Below are 26740 nucleotides of genomic sequence, written 5' to 3' on the forward strand. Positions count from 1 at the left end.
TACTTGGGGCATCCAGACACAGACTGAGTGAACATGTTACCTCCTACATCATTCTTACCCAGTGCCTACCACATACTGACACTCTCACACATGCCTAAAATTCTACCAGCTCTGGTACTCCTTTATGGACGCTGGGCATGAAGAGCATCACGCATTTCTAATTTCGCTTCTGTATAATATTTTAATTTTATAACTCTTCTTCTATTTATTGATATATGTTTAGGGATAACAGAATTCATATAAAGTACTAAATTAAATGAGGTCATTAAGAGATGATTTAACGTTGCCCACGAGGACAACAAACATATTCTGACAAAAATCCTTCTAAAATTTACAAAGTGATCTAGAGAGACTTCAGTTTTTCAGCATTTAGCATCTCAGACTGACAGCAAACCACCACAAACCTTCTAAAGCCTAAACAGAAATTACAATAATCAGAAAGTACGTCACGTTAGATCTGTTTCTCAATAGCTGTCATTTATTAAGCATTTACTATATGTCAGGCATTACTTCAGTTTTTAAAACAAATTAGTCCTTCATGTTGTTGTAGGGGGCTCCCTGTGCACTGCAGGATGTTTAAAGTATCCTTGAACTCTACCTACTAGATGCCAGTAGCAACCTTCCCATCAGTTGTGACAACCAAAAGTGTTTCCTGACAATGCCAACTGTCTCCCAGGAAGCAAAATCGCCCCCAGTTGAGAACCACTGTCACATAATCTCATGTGGCTTCTACATGCTGGCTAGCACATGGTTAAAATACATACTTTTTCTGAGAAAAAAAAAATGTTATTTTTCATAAAACAGCTTTCCAAAATAAGTTCATATTAAAAGAAGCTGGCAGTTTAACTAGAACCGTTGCTAAAGGCCATACCGGGCCAAGTTCTGAGAGCATGCTGCTTGTGCAGAAAAACCCTCAACAAACGAAAATATGTTTCTGGAGTTTTTTTGGTTTTGTTTTTTTAACTAATTCAGTAGTCTGTGCTTTGGCAGACAGGACAGAGCAATGGAAGAAGGGCATTCCCAGGGGCAGTTCTCAGAGAGATGGTAGAACTCAGAAGGCTTAGAAGACAAGATCAAAGGGGCTAAGGCGCTGAGCCAAAGGATTTAGGAGACCTGAGCTCACAAACAAAAAGCAAAGTACATGTGGTGGGGCTGTCAAGAGAGTCTCTGGAGTGGCAGATTCTGGGGTAAACGTTAACTGAAGTTGGAATACCTCAAAATGCCTCTAAGAGAGAAAAGGAAAACTGCAGTAAGGAGGGAAAATCCTAACGCATGGGCAAAAGCTAGAGAATTATCACTATCACCCAAAAGTGTATCTTTCTCGCAAATATCAATTTAGTGAGACAGAATTTTCAAAACTCTGATTATTTGTGAAGAAATCATAGCTATTTTCCTCTCGTGCCAAAGTGCTTCCTCATTCTGAATACGTTTACTTTCAAAATAATGGACTAATAAATCTGTGTCTGGAAATAAGTTTAGCTTTCATTCCCTCAGAAAGATTTTACCATATGAACCTGTATAGCTATCAAAGAGGTCAGAACCCTTTAAATTAATATTGTAGCAATAATGTTATCCTTTGCCTAATGTCTACTTCATAATCATGGCAGCAGCAGCCATCATTTCATGAACTCTCATAAGCCAGGCACTTTCACAGATGCTTTTTATGCAAGAGCTCAATTAATACTCCTAACGACTCTCTAAGTTGGTACCTCTCACTCTACAGAAGAGGAAACAGACTCAGGGAGGTTAACCTAGGACTTAACAGTGAGAATTTTTTTACTTCAAACTATCTTTTCTCTTTCAAATAGTATTTCACGGAGAGTCAGTTTTAACTAAAGTTAACATATACACACTACTATATATAAGACAGATAACCAACAAGGACCTACTGTATAGCACAGAGAACTATACTCAATATTTTATAATAGCCTATAAGGAAAAAGACTTTAAAAAAATTTTTAATGAAACATAAAAATATTGGGCTTCCCTGGTGGCGCAGTGGCTGAGAGTCCGCTTGCCGATGCAGGGGACACGGGTTCGTGCCCCGGTCCGGGAAGATCCCGCATGCCGCGGAGCGGCTGGGCCCGTGAGCCATGGCCGCTGAGCCTGCGCGTCCGGAGCCTGTGCTCCGCAACGGGAGAGGCCACAGCGATGAGAGGCCCGCGTACCGCAAAAACAACAAAAACAAAAAAAATCAGGAATTGGAAAGATATGTCCCACTCCACAAATATTAAGCAGGGAGAAAAGAGGGCTGGATATCTGGGGCCTACAGCCAAGAAAGCAAAGGAGAATCTAGAAGCTGGTTTGTGCCCAACATAAGTTCTTTGCGCGAAGCAGCAGAGAGGGCCCTCTGAAATCCTGATTAACATACATTCTCCTTTCCTAGCAAGTGCCTCCAAACACAGTACAAGTAGAACACTTACCAAGAAGGAACACCCCTTAAATTGCCCTATATTAAAAAATTTCTTTAAACATTATAAACCTATACACATGCTAACTTCCAAAAAATGTAAACTAAATTCTTTCCAATGATATCATCCATCTATGAATCACCAGACAGAAAGAATGAAATGTTACAATGATCCTGTACATTGTAGCTAAACACAGAAAAAGAACAAAAATTCCATGAGGAGGAAGAAAGCATGTTTATTTTCCAAAACAATTTAATAGAAGCTAAATTTAGAAATGCTGTCTGATTTTTGCTTTTAATGTAGACTAAATTCCAGGCAGAGGAAAAGGAAGTAAACAAAACAAAACAAAACAAAAACCCTAATAAGAACAACCTTATTACTGTGTTCATCAAATCTAATGACAGGAGAATTCTGACTGGATATCCAATAATATTAAGGACTTTCTTTAATGATCAGCTGATTAAATGAGTTTTTCATTCTTAAGATGTTTGGGACTTGCTTTAAAATCATCCAGTAGGAGAGGAGGTGGGGGTCAGGAAAGCATGTATGGAGAGTTAAATTAAACAAAACTGGCCATAGGTTGGTAACTACTGAAACTACAAGGTAGATATTTAGGAATTTATTATACTATTCCCTCAACCTGAGTATGTTTGAAAATTTCCACAATAACAAAAAAGTTAATCAACTACTGTAAGACCTATTCAATAAAACAAAATTAAAAGGCAGCTCCTGTAGTTTCCACTACGTCTGAACCATAAGCATAATTTCTACAAAGATAAAATAGGTAAAACCCCAGGTTACTGACACTACAATGATATGCCCAACATTTGTCAGCCTTGGAAGATAAAACAGTGAGGTTTCACCTGGCTTTCTTCTCCCACCTGGCAAGGATGCACCAAGCCCAGCTGACAGAAGGCTCACCATATGGTCTGAACTGGAAGACAAACTCTGGCATACAGAATGCTTAAATCATGAATATTCCTACTCAATGGCCAATACTTCTCTAGAGGCCCTCTTTTGGAACAGAGGTTGCTTATTTGCAATGCAGACACTAACCATATCAAGAGACACTTCTGAAAAGGTTTTCTGAGGTACAAGAGACCGTTCTTGAGTCCCTGGGGAAAAGTTACCTTCACAAAGCTGTTGACAGCCATGATGGCCATGTCTGGCTGACTCTTGGCATAGTTCATCAAGTAGAGATACACGAGCTTCTTTAGTTCCAGGTTGTCAGTCTGCATACAATTCACTACATCTGGAAAGAGAGCTGAGAAAAGAGGAAGGGAAAGCGAACAGATGTTGGTGCCAGGCTGTTGGACAGAACACAAAGAAACAGCCTTAATTTAAAAAGTGATTTGATGTAAGGACAAATGTCCACTAGTGATAATACTTACCACAGAAATGAATTACTAAAGAATTTATAATAATGGTCCCAAGAAGATGTCTAAAAATAGATTTTTAAAAAACTTTTTACTATGAAAATTTTCAGATTAGAGACAGCAGTTTAATGAACCCATGTATCCATCACCCAGCTGCAAATAAATATTGATACATACCCGATCTTGTTTCATACACAACCTCAATCCACTTGCCTTCTCCCAGTCCCTACCCCATCTAGTTGCTCTAAACAATTTCTAAACAAATCCTGCACATACATTTCATATAATATTTTAGTGTATATCTTTACAAACTTTTTAAAAAAATCACTATGTCACACAAAAAAATTAACCATAATTTTTCATATCAATTCTTTGCAGTTCAAAGCACTACAGTTGTTATGCTTTTTAATGCACATATTCTTCCATCCCTGACCAGTGGGAACTTATTTGATTAGTTTCCTTATTAAAACAGTTCTCAGATAATTAGGACCTTTGTTCAAAATTTTAACCATTTTCAGAACATGAAACAGTTCTAAACGTGTGTGCCATGTACACATTTAGATTCTATTGTATATATACACCCATGAAGGAAGTGACCAGTAACAGGTATTGGGACTCAGACCCTAGATTAGAATCCTGGCTACATTACCACTAGCTGTATGACTTTGGGATTATTCTTTAGCCTCTCCAAGTATACACTGCTTGATCTCTAACATGGAATAACTTCTGATTCAGAAGAACCTCTAGTTCAGAAGACATGAGGACTATAAAAAACATTGTAAGTAAAAGCATCTGTCCCTGTGCCTGACACAGAATGCACTTAAATTTAAACTTCCCTTTTCTTAATGACATTAGGAAGGTCATCATTAGCCTTAGGACCTTCTCAGATGTTTGAGTTACTACACCTCACATCCACCACTAGATGCTGCAATTTACTTGGCATTCTTGCACTCATCCATTTCTTATCAGCAGCATTTGACCCAACTAATAAAAGGAAGATCAATGCATTTCATATTAACATAAATATTTTAAAGTAAAAATCTACCTATTTTACTTATTTTTTTAAATTAAGATGACATTGTTTTAATTTTTGCCAATCTCTTTAATGTCTACTGTAAACAAAAACGGCTGGATTCTCACACATGCTCCTGCATTCAACCTGTTGTAGAATGTTGTTTAGCTGAAGTGTAAGAAGAAAATCCATTTGCATACACGTATATAAATTGGAAAATGGAGGAGTATTTTAATAGCTTTTTCATATAACTGGATGTTCTCCTTTGATACATTAAAGCTAGACAAATGGTTGTTTTTCTTTTTGTTTTTAGTCCACAAATGGTAGTTTCTTAAAAGTTAGGTACAATATGGAATCTGAAACCATATCAATAAACTTTCTGTACTTGGTTGCATTAAAATCCATTCATTTATCACTTATTTTGAATGGATATTTTACCCATGCATAATTTTGTGATGTATGCACTGGTCATTTGGAAAATATTGGTTCAATGAGTTATGCAGATCTTCTCTATGGTGGCATATTTCATTATACAGCAGCAAATAATCACAGTCATTAATTTCACCACCAATCTCATCAGAAAAATCTCTAAGTATTGGGAAGCTATCAAGCTCACGATGGGAGATACAAGTTTTCCAACACTCTAATTTTTACTTTAAAGTCGAAATTTATCTACTGTCAAATTTTTTCCCTTGAAGTGACAGGTTCACTTTGTTCATTTTTTATAAAATGTCTCCCAAATACTGAAGTCTGATTAACGATAGTTCTGTCTGTCAATCTTTCTTTCACAAAGAAATGGTGTTCCCAAGTCAAACAATTGTGCAAGGGCTTTTTTTCAAGTCAACTGTCACACTTTGCTATGCAGTAGAAGTACCTTATGCCTAATTCCTATTTCATCACACAGAATATTAAAAAGACCTGAACTCAAGGTTCAAGGTTTACTGAAATAAATTTTTAGTGCTTCATGCAGGACAGTCCTAAGTGAAACTGCCCTTTTTTCCTACAAGCACATGATGGTGAAGAATACAATGACTACTTTTACAGTTTGGCACCACTGCCTTAATTCACACTAAGGCACCAGCCATGCAAACGTCAACACAGTGAAAAGGGTAAATAACACCTAAGTATTATTACAAGAATAGCTTTGACTTCATGGATTTCATGGAAAGGATCTCGGGAATCCTCAGGGGCCTGCAGACAATCCTTATTTATTTCCAAATGGCCTTCCTAAATTACAGGACAAAAGGGAGGAAAAACAAAAAAGACCCTTTGGATTTTGTTACCACTGATTTTCATCTTGAATTCGGCAATTAAAGGCAGAGTTGTAAAGTTGAGGGCACTGGCTTGAGCCAATTAAAGTACACATGGGCTTCTGCTTCTCAGTGTATTTTTATCATCTTCTAAAACTACCTCAGCAACAGATTTGTAACTGTGTCAGCTCTCAGGAGGTTTTATGCTAGATCTGTACGCAAGTGAAATCAAACTCGTTTCACTCAAAAAAAAAAAAACTAAGTCACAGAGTTAATATAAAAGCAACTACACTTCCTGATGTTCCCAGTGGGACAAACTCATTCTTATACGTTCTGACTGTAATAGCTTTAAATAAAAAGCACTAGGCCTTCCCTGGTGGTGCAGTGGTTGAGAATCTGCCTGCCAAGGCAGGGGACACGGGTTCGAGCCCTGGTCTGGGAAGATCCCACATGTCGCGGAGCAACTGGGCCCATGCGTCACAACTACTCAACTACTGAGCCTGCGCGTCTGGAGCCTGTGCTCCGCAACAAGAGAGGCTGCGAGAGGGAGAGGCCTGCGCACCGCAGTGAAGAGTGGCCCCCGCTTGCCACAACTAGAGAAAGCCCTCGCACAGAAACGAAGACCCAACAAAGCCATAAATAAATAAATAAATAAATACATTTAAATCATGTGGGCTTCTAAGAAGACCTCTGCTTAAAAAAAAAAAAAGGCAGTAAAAGCCATAGAGTAAGAGTCTAAAATGAGCAAAGCAGAAGAGATTACCCTTACCTAACATCTTTCCCCACAGTCATAGCAGCAATCACTTTCTTCACAGCCTCCTTCTTCTTTTCTTTCTTTTCACTGTTGAGTTCAGCCTTTAATTCAAAGACTTCTCCTAAAAGACAACAAACGGGTGAGGTCCCAGGATCAGAGAACTAGAGCAGAACACTGTACTATACAGCAAGTAACACAACAGATGACCAGTGGCAGGGCTGCAACTGAAATAAGATTATTTAAAAATTATAGGATAGGTACAGTTCAAATCCCTAGAATATTAACCAACCCATTGATAAGGATGCTATTTTGGGGTTATCGCCAGAGAGGAAGGTGTAAGCCAGATCTCAGGAAGCACAGAAGTGGGAAAAAGGAAAGATATCTCATGATATGTTACTACGATGGGGAGAGAACGGCATCTGAGGGATGATCTCCTGTCAGAATTTCAAAGTCCTGGGAAAAAAATAAATGCAGGCAGGAAACAGGTTCACAAATCAATGTTTTCAAACCAGAAGAGACTCCTCATTCACCTACTCTCAACTCCACAAACAACTGAGGCTCAAAGGTCACTAAGTGAGCGAGTGACAGAGCTGGCCTTAGAACTGTTTCTCCCGACTCTTTAATCCAGTGTTTCTCAACGTTGGCTACACACTATTACCCGGGAAGTATCTAGAAATGCCAATGCTCAGGCTCCACTCTGGACCAAATAAATCAGAATGTCAAGGAGTAGAACTCCTACGTTCATATTTTTTAAAGTTTCCTCAAGTGATTCTAATGTATAATCAAGGTTGAGAATCACTGCTCTAATTAGTACTTTAAGATGATAATGGGCTTTAAGGCCCTATCCTGTTCAATCAATCTAAGAACAGAAATAATAATCCTGAAGCTTCAAGAATGGTACAAACCAGAGTCATTTCTAAAGATATAATCTTAAATGACTGACTGCTCAGGCGCTGCACCGTGAAATGCCAGGACTGTCACCACTATTTTAAGGCCCAGGCTCACCTATCTTCAGAAAGCTGGAGCTGAAATAAGAAAAAAGGTTAACCACCCTCAACTGGTTTTAAAAGAAAGAAGAAAATATACTATAAGACCACGAAAAAGAAGTTGACTATTGTCACGTCAACTTTCAATCCACAGAATTGCCTCATTTTCTTCCACCTTTATGACTGTTCTTGATGTTCACTTTAACCTCGTTCACCAGTACAGAAATAGTGGGGGCAGCAAACTAGGTGATCTGCTGAAGCCTCTAAATGGGAAGGATGAACTGGCAAGAAGCACAGAAGTTGAGCACTAAAAAAGCCTGTTACATCAAAATCCATCGCTAACAAAGCAAACAAACCGTTACAAAAATCACCCTTTTATTTGACAGCTGCAAAAATAGCACAGACAGAAAAGCTGGGCCCTTTAAAGAGTCACTCTCCTCTTCTCCAAGTCCTCTGCTGCCAAATCCAGCTCTTAGGGTTCCCATCATTTACTTCTGAAAACAGTAAAGGACAAGCAGCACGGTTTCAGAAAATCTGAATTGTGAATAGCAGCAGGAGCTGAAGATCAAAACAGGATATAACTGAAATTATTCCAACTCCAACAGCATAAATTTAAAGAATATGCGCCAGTGGCAGTTCTGGTGGGTGTTACAGGAAGTAAAAGGAACACAGTCTATCCTTTTTTTAAAATGTGGTATTTACCCAGCCATGATTCATCTGTAAGTCTCAAACCTTTATAAAAATCCCTGAATTAAAAAAAGGTTACCAGGACCCATTATAAGTGAAGGTTTGAAAAATCAGGTGAGTTTTAAAATTACATCTTTTTGTGTTATTATAGAAACATCTTGGTCATCAAAGCACACAAAATGTTAACAGAAGAAATAAATACATTTCAGAATGATAAGAGAATAAGAAAAAAAGCTGAAAATGAATGACAAGGGGCTAAATGCTTTTGTACGCTATAAGCAGTAAAAACAGCAAGAAGTTGGGTGGAGCCAAGGAGGAGCACGGAGGCAAGGTATCTCATACATACTGCAGCTTTATTAAATTCTTATCTTCCCCCCTCCTTTTCCCCTGAATCAAATCTACCAAGCATTGCTAGCAGCTAGCAACAGTTCTCAATCTCGGCTACACATCAGAAAATTCTGGGGAGCTTTTAAAAAAAACCCACGTCTAGGCCATATCCCACACCAAAGAAATCAGGATATCTGCAGGGGCAGGACTGGACATCACCTATTGACTTTTACTTCACTGGGCAATTCCAATGTGCAGGCAAGGCTGAAAGCCATGGACTAGTAGCTAATGTAATTAAGCAACTCTCTATGGTGTTTTCTGTATTATAATAGAAGTTTACCCTTAAATAACTCCAAACGACAGAAATATGCTTGTGCTTTCTAGAAAATTTTCTGGTGCTCCAGGCCACTATGTGTGCCCTCCCATTTTCTTTTCCTTTTGAAATCATTTTAATCTTAAAGTTGCAAAATTCCCCATCTGCTAACATTATGCCACATTTGCTTTATCATACTTTTTATATATTTATACATTTTTTTCTGATTCATTGAAGAAGTAAACTGTAGACATCATATCTCTTTAGCTCTAAATATGTCAGTGTATAACTTCTAAGAACAAGGAATTATGTTACATAGCTATAATACAATGATGAAAATCAGGAAGTTTAACAGTGATATACTGTCATTATCTAATCTATAAACCTTATTCAAAGATCTTGATAAAGTCTTTTATAGTAATTTTACCCCCATCCTCCTTGGGCCAGGATCCAATGCAGGATCATGCACTACACTTACTGTCAGGTCTCTTTAGTCTCCTTTAATCTGAAACAGCTGGTCAGCCTTTGTCTTTCATGATAATGACATTTTTAAAAAGTACAGGCCAGTCATTTTCTAGAACACCCTCAGCTGTCATAGGTGTTCCCTCATGATTACACTGAGATTATGCCTTTTGGCAGCCATAATTCAGAAATGATGATATGAAATCATCATCTGTGGAAGGATAAGAAAATATCAAATTTCCATGCATTGTTTTGCATAATCATTTTTTGTTAAAAATTTGAAAAATCATATGTATTAATACATGCATTAAAAAAAAAAATACATGCATAGAAAAGACTGAGGATACATACCGAGTTCCCACCAGGAACAGGAATAGGGAGGGAGGGAACTTTCATTTTTACTTTTTATTGCTGTATTGCTTTAGTAGTACTCCTTGTAATAAAATGTTTATTTCCAAGTAAACAATTAAAAGAATTTGGTGCAACCACTATGGAAAACACTATGGAGGTTCCTTAAAAAACTAGAGTTACCATATGATCCAACAAACCCGCTCGTGGGTATATATCCAGAGAAAATTTTAATTCGAAATGATACGTGCACCCCAACGTTCACGGCAGCACTATTTACAATAGTCAGGACATGGAAGCAATCTAAGTGTCCATCCATCCACAGATGAATGGATAAAGAAGATATGGTTTATATATACTATGGAGTATTATTCAGCCATAAAAAAGAATGAAATACTGCCATTTTCAGGAACATGGATGGACCCAGAAATTACCATACTAAGTGAAGTAAGTCAGACAAAGAAAGACAAATATATGGTATCACTTATACGTGGAATCTAAAAAAAGATACAAATGGACTTATTTACAAAACAGAAACTCACAGACACAGAAAATAAACTTATGGTTACCAAACAGGAGGGGAGGAAGGGATAAATCAGGACCTTGGGATTAGCAGATACAAACTAGTATGTATTAAATAAACGACAAGGTCCTACTGTATAGCACAGGGAACTATATTCAATATCTTGTAATAACCTATGATGGGAAAGAATCTGAAAAAGAATATATATATATATACATACACACACACACACACCTGAATCACTTTGCTGTGCACCAGAAACGAACACAACATTGTAAACCAATTACACTCGATTTTTCTAAAAAAGAGAAAATAAATGTGCTTCTTCCTTTTACCCTCCTCAGATCTATCAATCTTCAATGGATCAATCTTGGATCTCTTCCTTTCACTAAAACCTTCAAGTCAAAATGATGTGCACCACAGCCGTATCTTTAAAAACCCATACTTTAATAATTTACTCAATACATTTTTCTGTAGGATATCCCCAGTGAGATGGTCCAAGACATACATGTCTGAAGAGGTCAGGAGCATTCTACTTGGAACAATCTTACACCACAACTTTTGAAGAATCTTCAAAAAAGGCTGTGATCAGGTTCTCATACTTACCTTTTTTATTGGTTGTGAAGTACTTGAAGTCAGTCATGGTTGTGGATCTTTAATGTGCACCTACAGCAAGAGAAGAGAATTCCTTTAACCAAGTTATTTATGTCCAGCAAGGCATTCAACTAATTTTAAGATCATTTATATACAAGAAGTTCTGCATTCAGAAAGTATCTTCATCCTTACCACCATCACTCGTGATCCAAAGGGATGCAAGGATAATTAAGAATGTAATCCTTGCCTCAAAAGCTAATTGGAACAAAATCCAAAGGCCTAATGGAATAGAGTGATAATCTGAACCTATCAGAGTTTTATGATTTTATCCACAATTATCTCCTCAGAGCCTCCAAGACCTAAAGCTACATCTTTTTACAAATACGTCTTCAGTTAGTCACTCCAATATTTAAAATAAGGAAAAGTTTGTTTCAAAAGATCTCCCCATTACTTTCCGTTAAAGCAAATCTGATTTACTTCCCTGCCTCAAGATGGAGTCACTCTAAGACACATATTCTGAAACAGAGTAAAACTGAAAGAGAAAAAAATTTTATCAACCTCTTCACCATTACATGCAACTGTCAATAAAAGGAATTTCTTTCAGAAAAAAGAGAGAAGTCTAGATTAGTAGGACAATACTCTTTCATGACAAACACCTAGAGAGGCAAACATCTAGAGAGGTGTTACGCATGGATTTTTTTTTAAATTATGGTTTTCGTATTTCCAACAACCTACAATTCCCCCAAGTATTCCCCCAAATAAAAAATATCAGTTTACAGTTAAAAACAATGCAAAAAACTGAGATATTTGTTCAGTCACACTGAGTGCTAAAGAGGATCAGAACTGGTGTTAAAACTTAAAAGAACATGGATCCCAGCTTCAATTTAACTTTTCTGTTCCAATTTCCAGAATTAATCCAGTTGACATAAGACTCCATTAGTAAAACGAAAACAGCATGGACTGATCACATTTCTCCCCAAATAATGAGACAATGTTTTCTGATTTGAGAAACCCTAAGATTTTGTCCAATGTACTTGACTTCTTTAAATACATTAAAACTTTCTTTTAATAATATTCCTGCTGCACTCAAAAATGAGTATCTTCTGGGATTTCCCTGGTGGCACAGTGGTTAAGACTCTGCACTCCCAAAGCAGGTGGCCCAGGTTCGATCCCTGGTACGACCAGATCCCACATGCGTGCCGCAACTAAGAGTTCGCATGACACAACTAAGGAGCCAACGAGCCTCAACTAAGGAGCCCGCCTGCCACAACTAAGACCCGACACAACCAAATAAATAAATTTTTAAAAAAATGATTATCTTCTTACTGACCACCATCATTAATAATACTTATCACCAAATTTTGGACAGATGCCCTGGCACCTACTCATTATTTTCTGGTCAAAACAACATGAGTGATAATATATTTGGCAAACTTGAGCGATAATACCTCCACAAACAATGGTAATTATGGATCTGAGAAAAAAGACCTAAGCACTCAACAAATCAATGCAATTAAGGAAAAAAGCCAGAAAATCATAAAATAATGAAAAAAGGTTGGCTCAAATTTGTTCTCTAAAATGTACTACTTGGACTATTTAAGGGAAATTAGACTCATCTGTTATCTTTCCAAGGAGCTACTTAATGTTTATAGTACTGATCCTTATACAATAGTGCTTTTAGGTTGTACAAGAATTTCACTGAATTTACCTTGTTAAAAGAAGTGAGCTAGAACGCATACAAATCATTACAGAATACAGAAATTTCTGATATGACACTATTTGTTATAACTTAAAGTGAGCCTGTAACAGAGGCTTGTCTTATGTAGTATTTTCATAATGTCTTTTCTAGCTAAAATTCAAAGAATTATAATCTTTTAATCCATTTAATCACTTAATCCATTCACAGTGTAAAGTAAATGTGAAGTAGGCAAACTGAAGAAAGGAGTCCTTCACATAAAAGACCTGGAATAGGGACTTCCCTGGTGGTGCAGTGGTTAAGGATCCGCCTGCCAATGCAGGGGATGTGGGTTTGGTCCAGGAAGATTCCACATGCCACAGAGCAATTAAGCCCGTGTGCCACAACTACTGAGCCTGTGAGCCACAACTACTGAGCCCACATGCCACAACTACTGAAGCCCACAAGCCTAGAGCCCGTGCTCCGCAACAAGAGAAGCCCCTGCGATGAGAAGCCCACACACACCGCAACTAGAGAAAGCCCACGCACAACAACGAAGACCCAACACAGCCATAAATAAATTAATTAATTAATAAAAAAAAGACATGGAATAAATGTGAAGTTATCATCTAAGAACTTATATATACAAAGAGGAAAACCAGTATACAGAAATGATTACAGTACTAGAGCCTGACAGGAGGGCCACAGCTCAAGGCCATTATGGTCTATCCAGGATGTTGTTACACCACTCTAATCCTTTGGGATCATCAAAAGTTAAAACTTGCTTAACATTTAAAGACAAAAGCTGCTTGGAATTTCTGTTTCTTTGAAAAAGCGCCCCCAAATCGTTGTTTTCTAAAGCTCTCATACACATTCACATATATTAAATTTTTAACAGAAAATTTCAGCACAATCTGTTAAACATTAAATTAACCTCGTCTTAAATCGTACCTTTATTAGTGACCCACACATTTCATTACTTCCCCTAACAAATTTCATCATCGAGGAATAGATTTCTGTCCTATTACATTGTGAGCACTAAGTTCTTACTAGAGAATAATGTACCAGCCCACAAAATTTCAGGGAAGAGGAGAGAATCAAGTACATGATCTTAGACCCTAAATTAAGAACCCCTGCTTTTCAAGAGAAAGGAGAAACACACCACTCTCTTATCTCGCACTGTCCTACACAACAGTAATGAAATATCCCTTACACATATTGGCAGAGCAACATTTTATCATGTCAGTTCCTGACTTAAGCCAACAGAAACTCCCCCAAAATAAAAGTAAACCAGCCTAAACAAAAACAAATGAGAAGAGTCGGGGTTGCACAACACTGTGAATGTACCAAATGCCACCAAACTGCTCACTCTAAAATGGTTAATTTTATGTTATGTGAATTTCACCTCAAAAAATTGCATATGTATGCATTTTTTGGCTGCGTTGAGTCTTCGTTGCTGCACGTGGGCTTTCTCCAGTTGTGGCGAGCAGGGGCTACTCTGCGTTGCTGTGCGCGGGCTTCATTAGTTGCAGGATGCAGGCTCAGCAGTTGCAGCACATGGGTCCCAGAGCGCATGGGCTTCAACAGCTGCAACGCGTGGGGCCAGTAGTTGTGGTGCACGGGCTTAGTTGCTCCGTGGCATGTGGAATCTTCCCAGACCAGGGATCAAACCCCATGTCCCCTGCATTGGCAGGCGGATTCTTAACCACTGCACCACCAGGAAGTCCCTGTATATATTTTTAAATGAGACATTGTTTCTTTGTTTTTGTTGTTGTTGTTTTTGAATGAGACACTCTTAATCACACACCAGAGATGAATATGGTCAGATTCTCTAAAACATAGGGTGGTGAAAACTGTTGTCTGGGACTTCCCTGGTGGCGCAGTGGTTGAGAGTCCGCCTGTCGATGCAGGGGACACGGGTTCGTGCCCCGGTCCGGGAGGATCCCACATGCCGCGGAGTGGCTGGGCCCGTGAGCCATGGCCGCTGAGCCCGCGCATCCGGAGCCTGTGCTCCGCAACGGGAGAGGCCACAGCAGTGAGAGGTCCGTGTACCGCAAAAAAAAAAAAACAACAAAAAAAAACCTGTTGTCTGCTTTAGAAGCCAAAGAAAAAGCAGCCAAGATAGAGTTCAAAGAATAAGTCAAGTATTTGCTGAAGAGCCTCAAAAATCAAGTTCCTTCTGGGAGCTGGGGGGGAATTTATTCCTCAGGAGAGTCCCAGGGCAAAGCCAAGCCATCATGGAGCTGGAATTCACACTACCTTTTTAGCAGATCAAACTAGAGAAGTCGCCGGCTGTTCTGAGGACCTGAGGTATGACCTCAGGACATTGTTAAAAAAAAATAATAATAATGCTGCCACAGTCAAAAGCACAATCACTCTAACTTTCCTAGCCCAGAGTATGATGTCACTGCATTTCAGAAAAGGTCTCCCTGTACAGGATTATACATCTAGATTTAACATAACCTAGTTTCTACTAAATATACGTTGTAAAAGTCCCTTCTCAACTATTCCTCCCTCCTTCCGGTGCCCGTAAAGAGAATAAGGCCAGAAGAAAATTAAGAGGGTCTTAATTTCAAATGGCTCTCTGGGAAATGGCAGCTAAATTAGAGTTGGCGAGGCCACTAAATCCCCTCTTCGCATAAAGTAGGACTTTACACAGTTGGTGCTAGTAGGGAAAAAGTGAACAGTTGACCAAATTATAAAGCAGAAAGGTCATCTCAGCAATCTTTCATTACAAGGGTGAGAGGTGCTAATCAGATATTTCAATAATGCAAAGACAATGGCATCTTCAGGTATCATTTATTGCCTAAGAAATGACAGCAGACAACTCATTACAACAGACACACCTGCAATTTCCATTTAAAAATGGCCACAAAATAATTTGTTAATATTATCCGGTAAGAAAAAAGCTCAAAAGTTTTACATCCAATTCTAAACTGAAATAAACTCTGGAAAACTTACGCCTGGAAGGAGAGAAAAGAAGGAAGAAAGGAAAATGCGTCCTACCTGATTCGTTCCCTGTTCAGCTTGGTTCGTAATATTTTAAAATACGGGTGTGTCAAAGAAGAAAAAGAAAAGATGGAAGAACTGGGCTTTCTTGAGTCTCTTAAGTCACAGAATGTTAGCTTTGTATTACCTTTACCACCCAATTTTCAGTGAGGCTATTTGCAGAACACACTATACTTTCTGCTTCTTTGGGAGTTTAAAACTACTAAGATACCTGCAAACAGTTCTCATCTTACCACTACGCTTAGTCATCATTGGAATGTGTTACACGTTTTCTTGTACAGCTGCATCTCCTTCATCTGCTGCTTTCTATTATGACTCTGTAAGTGTACCCTGAGGCTAAGCAACAGAATTATACCAGGGAGGTGATTAATAATTTAAATTGTTCCTCACTGAGACCACTTCCTTTGTCATTCTTCCTTTTCTAAACTTACTGAGTTTTCTTTACTTTCTCTTTTAAACCACATGATTATAACAGTGTTTGGCATTTAAAAAACACTTCTTAAAAGTCAAAGTTTAATGAAGCATTCACACTTTATTCACACTGCTTCATAATGAAGCAGTCAGGTGAGTTGAAAAAAAGTCTGCCCCGCAAATGGGCACTGTTTTCAGTGCTCTGAAAACAAAGAGCATGAATCAATTCTTTGGATTCAAAGAATATGGAATAACAGGAAGTTCCAGTTTCTTTACCTCTGTCTTAATCTACAGTCTTTCTCAAACCAGATCGCTCCTTCTAAGACCAGAAAGAAAAAACTCCGGGCTAAGATTTACTCCCACCTGCTTCCCCCTCTCTCACATCGGGTCAATTCTGGAGGTTTTTCCCTTTCTCCAATGTCAGGAATTCCTCTTCTTTCCCCAGGTGGTCAAGATTCTAGGGATATGTTCCTCCATTACGAGGTGAGGGAGGAGAGGTGTCTCAGCCTCAAATTACAGAAGACGGGTGAGGTCTGCCCATCTATGAGCAAAACTCTGGGGGAACTCCTTTCCCCTTCTGGTACCTGGTCACGTCCCAGCCTCTCAGTGAACGACGCCAAACCGGGAAGAAGGTTCTCCCCTCGGCCTCCAGTCTCTACCGGCCACACCCCTGGCCTCTGGCCCTCCTAATCCCCCACTTCGAACATATCTTTTCCCCAGTGCCCCACAACTCCCAGTTGCCACCCCGCGGATTCCCTCACCCCACTCCAGCGGTGGAGTCCCTTTCTCCAACCCTCTTCCTCACAACGGTCACACCTGACGGCTCACTCCATCTTCAATGGTCACGCTCCTAAGATTGCTCTCCTCCGCCCGTCTCCAACCAAGCCTGGCCCCCTTCCCCAAAAGAGGGACACACCCCAAAGTTAGCCGCCCTGAACTCACCGGAGGCAAGGGCAGGGGTGGCAGCAGCAGCCAGAGAGCACGGCCCGAGCGGTGCTGTAATGGTTTCCTGCACGCCACGACTCCTTCTCCAGGTCTAAGCCACTGCGCAAAACCCACTTGGCCACGGACAAACACGGTGGACAGGAAACTCTGACGTCAGACAGCCTCGCCGTGTGACGTCATCCAGGGAGAACCAGAAAGGCGGTCCTCTCGGTCGCCTTGGAGACGGAAATACTTTGCGCCGTCGGGAAGCGACCTGAGGTCCGGGCCTCCTAGGAAGTTCACTGACTATCGGAACGGATCTATTAAACAAGCTGACATTCCCTGGATTTGTTTCCTCGCACAGGAGTTCTCTAAAAACTTACACATAGGCATAGTGAAACATCCTGTTTTCTTAAAAAAAAAAAAAAACCCAGCTAATTTCCCTGGCCAGTTCAGGAATGTGGACAATGGTGATCCAGCCCAAGACCATGCAAGGGCAGTGGGACTGGAGGAGAGTGGTGCAAGGAAAAACGGTTGACATGGCCTCAGATCTGAGTCTGAATCCATCTGAGATCGAATCCCTGTCCTGAATGTGATTAGCAAAGTTACTTAACGTCTCCTCAACCTTAGTCTTACTTGTGAAATAAATCCAGTGATATAACTCTCTCCAGCTTGTGAAGCTTGAAGTAGGTAAGGCGCCCAGCATGTAACAGGCGTGCTTACACAAAAGTAAGTTCCTTTCAGAAACCAAGACCTAGATATCTCTGTACCTTCCCCTCAAAACGAAAACTTCCCACTTAAAACTGCTCTAAGTAATAATAAAGTCTTTAACCAAAAAAGAAGAAGAGGAATGTGAAGAATGAGAGCCTGAGGTAGAAGTTGGGAAACCAAAGTGCAAAGGGGACTGAGAAGTAGAGAGGTAGAAGGAAAAGCAGGTGGTCATAATCATTTAGGACGTTTTTAGAGTTCTATGAAAGTATAGGAACTATATATCTCTGAGGCCTAGCCGCCCCCTCCCCAAAATTTGTTGAATGGATAAATGTATGAGTGAGTGGTCAACAACAACAGTTGCTAGAGAGAAAAGGAGGAAGGGCCGAAAAGTGTCCAAGGATTTAGCAGCACTAAGGTCTTCGATGTCATTGCTGAGACCATCAGCAGAGATAATGAAGGCAAAAGCCATGCTGAAGAAGTTTGAAGATAAATGGGAGGTAAGGAAATGAAAACAGATAACTCCATAAGAAAGTATGGCTGAAAGAGAAGAGATATAGGATGGTGTCTGAGGGAGAAAGTAGCAAGCATTTTATTTTTAAGTTCTATATTCATACATTTTCTTTACACTAACCCTTTAGGAATACCATGGGTTCAATCATTTTTCCTACCCATATGACTCCAAAATATCTATCTCTAGCCTTGACCTAGTCCCCAAACTTCACCACCAAATTGCTAACCGCACTGATCGTTAAGGCTGCACATATGGCCCACCCAAATTAAGCAAATCATAAGAGTATTGGGGGGGGTGTTTAAAAACTGTGGTTCCAGGTACAACTCACAGAAGACAGAGGTGGATTTTGTAAAGAGATGCCACCAGAAAAATCTTTGATTCATACCTCTCCCCGGTTCAAAAACTTTCAACAGCTCCTCATTTCCTAATTTGTACAGAACCTATCCTTCTCCCAGTTTTCCTCATTTCTTTGCTCTTTAGTTTTCTCATCTACAAAATGGGAGAAATACTAATATCCAATCATAATATTATTACAAGGATGAAATGAATTAGTGTACGTAAAGCACTTAGAACTATGCCTGCACACAGTATGGACTATGTAAATATTTGCTATGATTGCAATTATTTGAACAAATTACACTGCCAGAAATTACTAGCCAGAAATCTGGGGGTCATTCTTGATTTCTCTCTCTCTTAACTGCCACATTCATTCCATCTCCAAGTTGTCAATCCTACCTTCAAAATAGATTTCAAATTCATCCAATCCCTTCTATTCACCTCATTATTCCAAGCCACCATCGCCTCTTGCCTCAACTACTAGAAACCTCAACTCTCCTCCCAACCATTATTCATACAGCAGCCAGATTTTTGTTTCACTTTTTTTTGAAGTATAAACGAACATTCCAAAAAGTGCACATCAAAAATATAGAGCTTGATGAATTTTCACAAAGTAAATGTAACCACATAACCATTACGGGGTCATCTTAAAAATATAAACCTGGTCATGACTCCGGTGTATAAATCCTTCAATGACCTCCCATTATACTTTGACTAAAATCCAGTTTCCTTCCCATGGCCTATGAGTGGTTAGGCTCCTGTCTACCTCTCTTAATATCATTTTATCCTTTTCAGTCACTCCTCATTTCCTCTTCATTTCACCTCTTGTTAGCTTTTGCAGCTCTCAAATAGGCCAAGCTCTTTCCCATCCTAGGGCCTTCACAACTACCGCTCCTCCTACCTAATATTCGTTTTCCCCAACTCCACACAGGCCTGGCTGGCTTATAATTTAGGTCTCACTTTAATTGTAATCTCATAAAGGCACTGCCTGATTACCCAGTCTAAAAGGTTCTTCTCTTCCAGGCCCCACTGCCACCCCCATCATAGCCCTCTTATTCCATTTGTAAATTATATATTCGTCTCTTTACTTGTTTATTATTTCTCTCCCCAACTAGACTGTAAATTCCATGAGGGCAGATACCAAGTCTGTTTTTATTACTACTGTCTACCCAGCACCTAGCATAATGCTTGGCGCACAGCATGTATTCAGTAATAAATGAATAAGTAAATTATTCAGGAATAAATGAATGAATGTCCACAAGCAAAGTACTAAAACTAGCATTTAAGAGCCTCTATATTATGGTCAACAGTATAGACTATGTATTATTGGTCTATTTTCCTCTCTATATTTAAAGCAAACAATTTCCTCCTCAAATACAATCCACGCTGCTCCCTTAGCCTGGAAAACCCTGTCACCATGACTGTGACTTTCTCCAAATGTACTCATCTTTTGAGGTCCACCTAATCCACAAAACTTTCTCAGTGGACATTTGGTCCTGATATAAGATGCAGGAGATACCAGGTTACATCGCTGTATTAGAAAGCAACTGGCAGAAAGAAGCTGAGATAAAACGTGAGGTTTATCGAAACGATAAGGTTTATAAGAAACGATCTTCCCCTTGGTTACAAAGGCCAATATAGCTTCTGTTTAAGCTAGTTTGAACGGCCTCATTTCTCCCAGCTCTTATTGTCTCTTCCTCTAAACTCATCATATTAACCTATCTGATGGCTCTTCACACCTTTTAACGTAAGTGCAATCAATTTCTGTGTCTTGCTTATTACACCATAAACCTGGGAGTGGGATTTGTGATGAGGTGTTTATTATTTATTGGCTGTAATAATTGACATTGTTATTTTTGACTGCCTTTTTTCTCACATAACAACATCAGTTTACTTTTGCAATATTCTCAAAGGACTATTAAGGTGTCTTGCACTCTTCTGGCTAAGAGTGAAACAGCGAGTGGAGATGAAATCTGAACCAAGGTCAGTCAATAGGGATCTGAATCATAAGTACAGTGACAGAAATTTGTTGAAGCTCGTTCACTGCAACAGCGATGCCTGTATGACCCTTTGCTAATTCTTGCTAGAAACATCCAGTAGGACTGTGTAATTCCTGTTCCCTCAGAGTTGGTTTTCCTTATTTTGTTAGCTACTCCATATTCTTCTAATAAATTTTTTAGTTTAAATTAGCCTGTTTTCTGTTGCTTGTAACCAAAGAACCCTAACTGATACCAATGTTTAACTAACTTCCCACTTGTCTTAGGTGATGCTATTTCTCAACTTTGTCTTTTTGCTGTTCACTTAAGAAAAGCCTCTCTGTAAGAGCTACCACTGACCAAGAACATAAAGCTAGGTGTTTTATATAGATACATTATCTCTACTCCTTAAAACTCTGTAAGATAAAATCTTCCATCAATGTGACTTTCTCCAGCAGGTATCCAATCAGACTATAAAACACTTTTTTTTTTTTTGGCCACGCTGCATGCAGGATCATAGTTCCCCTGGCCAGGGATCCAAGTCATGCATCCTGCAGTGGAAGCACAGTGTCCTAACCACTGGACCGCCAGGGAATTCCCTGAAACACTTTTTGGAACCACAATTAAGGTTAATTTGCAAGATTTTATTTATCCTATTGAAACAACTAAACCCAAACCTTGTTCCAGCGTTCTCATTATGTGAAACAATTAACTATCTTTATACCATAAAGTCCTCTATGGTATAAAGTAAGCAAACTTCTATTTCTAGCTATTTAGCCCAGGGGTTGAGGGGAGAGGTTGGAGAGAGAGGAGATGAACTTTATTATCCAAATTCAGTAAACCTGCAGCTACTCAAGGCAATTGCATACGATGTAAAAGCAGTTTGCAAAAGGTCAGGTTAATTACATTAACTTTGGTATACAATGAAAAGTACCTTCTCTGCCAAGCCTCCCCAATTCATGCTAGTTAGAATTCAACAGCATCACTCCGTTTTAGCACTGTATTCATATCGCTAATGTGACGCATCCTACCGTGTTCGAGGGCAGGAACCATTTTCATTTAGTGTAGCAAGTGCCCAGAGTTCTGCTTGAACGTAACCTAACCTAGAAGACAATTAAGGTACCAGCTTGAATGAAAAATAATCGTCCCAAATTCTGAACAACAGCAGGAATTTTTTTTTGTTGTTAATAATTGGCAGCCATAAGGCTAAGCCTTCTATCTCGGCTTTGTCGCTTCAAATCCTTCCCGAAGGCGGCAAAAATAGTGAGCCACCACCCCCGCCGCAAGCAAAGTGAGCCTTCCATCTCCACATTCCCTTGGGTCCCTCGCCTCTCTCTATCGCCCCAGGGAACAAAGGCCTCAGCAACAGGCCGAGCTCTGGCTCCGGGCGCCAGACGTCAGTGCGGCGACCCAACACCTTGCCAAAAAGACTCTGTAGAGAGATATCAGAGCCGTGGCTTTCCAACAACACAGCGATGCAAAACCAGCTAAGAAAAGTAAAACCTACCAGCGGAAAACTCCTCTCCAACCGAGCCCGCTGGGGGCGGAAGCGGAAGTGCCTTGAGATCATAGAGTTCTCTAGTTCCGGTCGCGGAGCCGCGTTCGGGGCTAGAGCGCCTCTCCACGGCCGGCGGGCTCCAAGCGGCTTCTATTTCCGGTTGCGGCTTCTGACATAAAGCCGAGACCCCCTTTTAAACGGGGCGTCGCGGGTTCCTCGCTCCTCGCCTGGGGTCAGCTCGCAAGGAGTGGCTCGGGCGGGGGGATTGCACAGCCCACAGCTGAGCCAGGCCGTTGGGGCCGGCCTGCACTGGCACCTTCGATCCCTCAGAGCCGCCTGGCTTTTGAGCCCTCCGGATTGGGAGTCCGTGATTGGCCGCCTCCAGGACTGCCGCTCGAGAGGCCAGCGCTCCTTCGCCGTACCTGTCCCCCCATAGTCACGCTTTTCCCTGTGAGGTGCAGCATTAATCAACTCACCTCTCCCACACACTACTTCCCTAACGTGGGTGTCCGCGTTGACTTCATTCTTCACCTTCCCTTGAGACCCCTCCCCTCTGCCTCCGGAAGAGGTCTTTTTTGCCCAGTTCCTGTAAAATAGCACCCATCTGGCACCCCCAGAAAGTTCATGCTTACTAGAGAGTTTGTGGGCAAAGTAAAACCCAGTGCACACACGAAACTATGGCTGAGCACGGGGCTCACATCACAACTGCTTCTGCGGTGGATGACCAGCCATCCATCCATCTTTGAGGTGGTAGCACAGGACAGTTTAATGACAGCAGTGAGACCTGCTCTTCAGCATGTGGTCAAGGTAAGGATTTAATTCTCTGAAAAGTTTTAGGAACGTCCGGGTAAAAACCAAGCCAATAATCTGAATTTATTTCTTGGCCTAAGTTTTGAAATAACCAATTAGCATATAATGCACATCACATGATTTAATGGTTATGGAGTCTCTTGTTATGTGTACTGAATACCCAGCACTTCAGGGAGGTTAAGGTAGACCCAGAAAGAAAAGTGTGGAAATTCAGAGGGAAAAAAAGGAAATATAAATACAAGGCATAGTAGCTGTGTAATGGAATGAATTTCATTTATTTATTTTGCTTTAGGTTCTTGCAGAATCAAATCCTGCCCGCTAGGGCTTCTTGTGGAAGTGGTTTGATGAAATCACCCTGCTAGGTCTTCTGCTCCAGCAACATTATCTGTCTAAAACCAGCGCCTCGTTTTCTGAAAACTTTTATGGCTTAAAGAGGATCGTAATGGGAGACACACACAAGCTTCAGAGATTGGCCAGTGCTGGTCTCCCAAAGAAGCAGCTTTGGAAGTCAGTTATTTTCCTGGTTCTTCTTCCCAGTCTGAAAGTGAAGCTGATTTCTAGCCTGAGAGAAGAGGATGAATATTCCATCCACCCCCTACTTCCCGCTGGAAACGATTTTACAGAGCCTTTTTGGCAGCCTACCCATTTGTTAACATGGCCTGGGAAGGCTGGTTTCTTGTACAGCAGCTTCGATACATCCTAGGAAAGGCCTGAGCATCACTCACCCCTGCTGAGTCTGGCTGGGGTTCGGCTAGATCGACTTACAGTTCAGGATATACAAGCTCTGGAGCACAAACCAGCCGAAGCCAGCATGATGCAGCAACCAGCTGGGAGGTAAGCCTTAACATTTCCCCAACATATTTGATTAATAAATCCTAAAATCTTATCCCAATTTTATGAAATTTACCCCCTTCAGTCCACTTTGGGGTATTTCATAAAATCATCGAAAAATTCTTGTGTCCATAAAACAAGGATTGCCATCCTGGTAACCTTCCTCATCATAATGGCTACATTTTTGCACACACTTGCTATGTACCAGGCTCTTTGCTAGGTGTTTACGTATATTATCTGAATCCTCATCACAGCTCAATGAAATAAATGCATTAGCACCACTTAACAGTTGAGGAAAGTTCTAACATTTGAGTACCTTGCCAAGGCCACACAGCTAATAGGCGGCAGAGCTGAGATTCAAGCCAGATCAGTACAATTCTAAAGACTGCTCTTAACCGTGGTGCTATCCTGCTCCTAGTGTCTGTGTTCTCTGACAAGTTCAAATATATTCCTCAGTACTGCTGAGTTGTTTTTTAAGTGAGTTATTTCTTTTTCTGGATCTTCCACCCCCATAAAGGTCTATATAATCAATGGCTCATTAATTTCTTTCTCAAAACACAAAGCAAACAAAGCCCTAGTCATTAAAAACAAAGCTTAGCTCCTAGAACTCCTAAACTACGGTAGGTCAGAAAGAGGGAATTGTTTCAAATAGACACTTACAAGAGAAAACGCCAGTCCAGCAACTATTCAATCCCCAAGCTGAATCAACGATTCTAATGAAAAGTGTAAGAATTGCATGTGTATTAGTTGTTCTGTGATTGTACCTAAATAAACAGTTTCTCCTTTTGCCTCCTTATTCTGTTCTCCAAACAGCGTTGGCGAGAAGATAAAGTCAGCTCTGAAGCAAGCCATGGGAGGTGCCGCCTCATGCCTCTCTACTGGCCTTTCGGTGGGTGTATTCTTCCTGCAGTTCCTTGAGTGGTGGTATTCATCTGGAAACGAAGAAACCATCAAGTCATTGACTGCCTTGCCTACTCCACCACCACCGGTACATCTAGACTACAATTCTGATTCTCCCCTGTTGCCCCAAATGAAGACTGTGTGCCCACTGTGTCGTAAAAACCGGGTGAATGACACCGTTCTCGCCACCTCTGGCTATGTGTTTTGTTATCGCTGTGTGTTTAATTATGTGAAGAGTCACCGAGCTTGTCCCATTACAGGTTATCCAACACAAGTACCGCATCTGATTAAACTGTACTCCCCTGAGAACTGAAGGGGATTAGCACCTTGTCTCACAACGAAATGACTGCGCTATAAGGCCAGAGGGCTGGTTTTCCGCACAGTAAATAGCATTGTTTAATCATCCTCAATTAATAATTGTATGAACTTTAAACAGCCACATGGATTTCTTTAAAAGGATGTACTCGTTGATCTTAACCTTTTAGCTTGCTCCCTAGACACCTCTACTTAGAGTTGACCGAGCTGGTCAGAGTGAGAGAATCAGGACTGGCAGGGGATGTGAGGGTCAGCATAGAGAAGGTGATCAAAGAGGGTACTCGGCACAGAAGCTTTTCCTGTCCCCTTCCTTAAAGGACAAGAGGTATAGAAGCTCTCAGGAAAAACCCAAGTTAGACCTCGTAGAGTGGGTAGTGAAGGGGAAGCAGGCCTTTTGAGAAAGGAAAGCATTTATCTGCCTATGAGGAATAGGTTTTATCGGTTTGCAAACAGTATGAAATATGGACCTGCTTTTTTAAATTTTATTTTATTTATTTTTTTAATACAGCAGGTTCTTATTAATTATCACTTTTACACACATCAGTGTATACATGTCAATCCCAGTCTCCCAGTTCATCCCCCGCCACCACGGACATGCTTTTTATAGAAATACTTAGAAACACTTTCTCCTTCCATATGCTGAGACTCATTTGTTAAGTAACATTTGCTATAGTCTATCACCTTTTAAAGATCCCTTTGTGAACCACACATACCTTCCTTGGGAAACTGGTTACAGGAAAATAGGGGTTGAATGTATATACAGAATAGTCTGAAGACTTCAGTGTGAAAGCAAAGCTATTAGTGAAGAGATGAAGTAAAATACTGCCCTAACTATGACTGTGTAAAGACAGGATCTTTGCATAAGCTCTTTCTGCTTGCTGTTAAGAGCTTGCTAAGCTGACATGAATTATTCTGGCTATTACTAAAGTTTCTATGAAACGCTTAAGTAAATTTTAAGAATAAATGTTTTTTGGCAAAGAGCTGTTCCATGTCATGATTATGTGGAAACTGAAAGATTAGTCGAGGTATTTAGAGTAAATTTTTCATTCAGGCCACCTTTGCGTTTTTTTTGTTTTTTTTTTTGCGGTACGCGGGCCTCTCACTGTTGTGGCCTCTCCCGTTGCGGAGCACAGGCTCGGGACGCGCAGGCTCAGCGGCCATGGCTCACGGGCCCAGCCGCTCCGCGGCATGTGGGATCTTCCCGGACCGGGGCACGAACCCGTGTCCCCTGCATCGGCAGGCGGACTCTCAACCACTGCGCCACCAGGGAAGTCCCTACCTTTGATTTTTTGAGGCATTCTGTATTAACATTTTGCTTTTTTTGCTAATCCAATATTGGAGAGAAATCCTCCAACAGCAAGAATTCAATCTTGAGTGAAATACCTTATTTCTCAAGTGAAATATTGCACAAACACTTCAGTTGCCACCGGATTGGCAGGGTTAAACATACAGGTTAAAAACATACGGGTTAAAAAAAAAAATCATTACTACAAGAGGAAGGATGAAAATTATTTTTAAGTGCCTCTGCTGAGACAGGTGTTGTCCAATACAACTCATTTCAGCAATTCAAAGCACATTTTCTGATAGCACTAAGATAATAGAACTAAATTTTGAAATAGAATATTCTATAGATTTTAAAATATTAACACTTTTATGTACCATGAGAAGAGTATAATGGATATTTGCAAAAATTCTTATTAAACCACAAGGTTTTACCAGAACAAATACCATAGTTAAGTAAACTTTTTTTTAATTTAAAATTTTTTTAATTGTTTCAAAGTTAAACCCAA

General features: G+C 40.2%; 1 protein-coding gene and 1 pseudogene across 2 annotated transcripts in view; one reads left to right on the forward strand and one right to left on the reverse strand.

The window, feature by feature from the left end:
• The window catches only part of LOC309837704 (AP-2 complex subunit beta-like), a 57890-nt gene extending 40723 nt beyond the window's left edge, over positions 1–17167 (reverse strand). The window contains 5 exon segments of the mRNA XM_082678461.1: positions 3542–3675; positions 6819–6820; positions 6822–6924; positions 11056–11115; positions 17081–17167. Of these exon segments, the coding sequence (XP_082534587.1) occupies positions 3542–3675; positions 6819–6820; positions 6822–6924; positions 11056–11092 (276 nt within the window). The 5' untranslated portion in view covers positions 11093–11115; positions 17081–17167.
• Positions 17168–22473: 5306 nt separating this feature from the next.
• Positions 22474–25941, forward strand: LOC309837706 (peroxisome assembly protein 12-like; annotated as a pseudogene). Its single transcript, XR_014298553.1, has 3 exons — positions 22474–22901; positions 23197–23738; positions 24549–25941. The product of XR_014298553.1 is annotated as a peroxisome assembly protein 12-like (transcript).
• The last annotated feature ends 799 nt before the right edge of the window (positions 25942–26740 follow it).

Source organism: Grampus griseus (genome assembly GCF_964374135.1).
Source record: "Grampus griseus genome assembly, chromosome: 20".
Classification (NCBI taxonomy): Eukaryota; Metazoa; Chordata; class Mammalia; order Artiodactyla; family Delphinidae; genus Grampus; species Grampus griseus.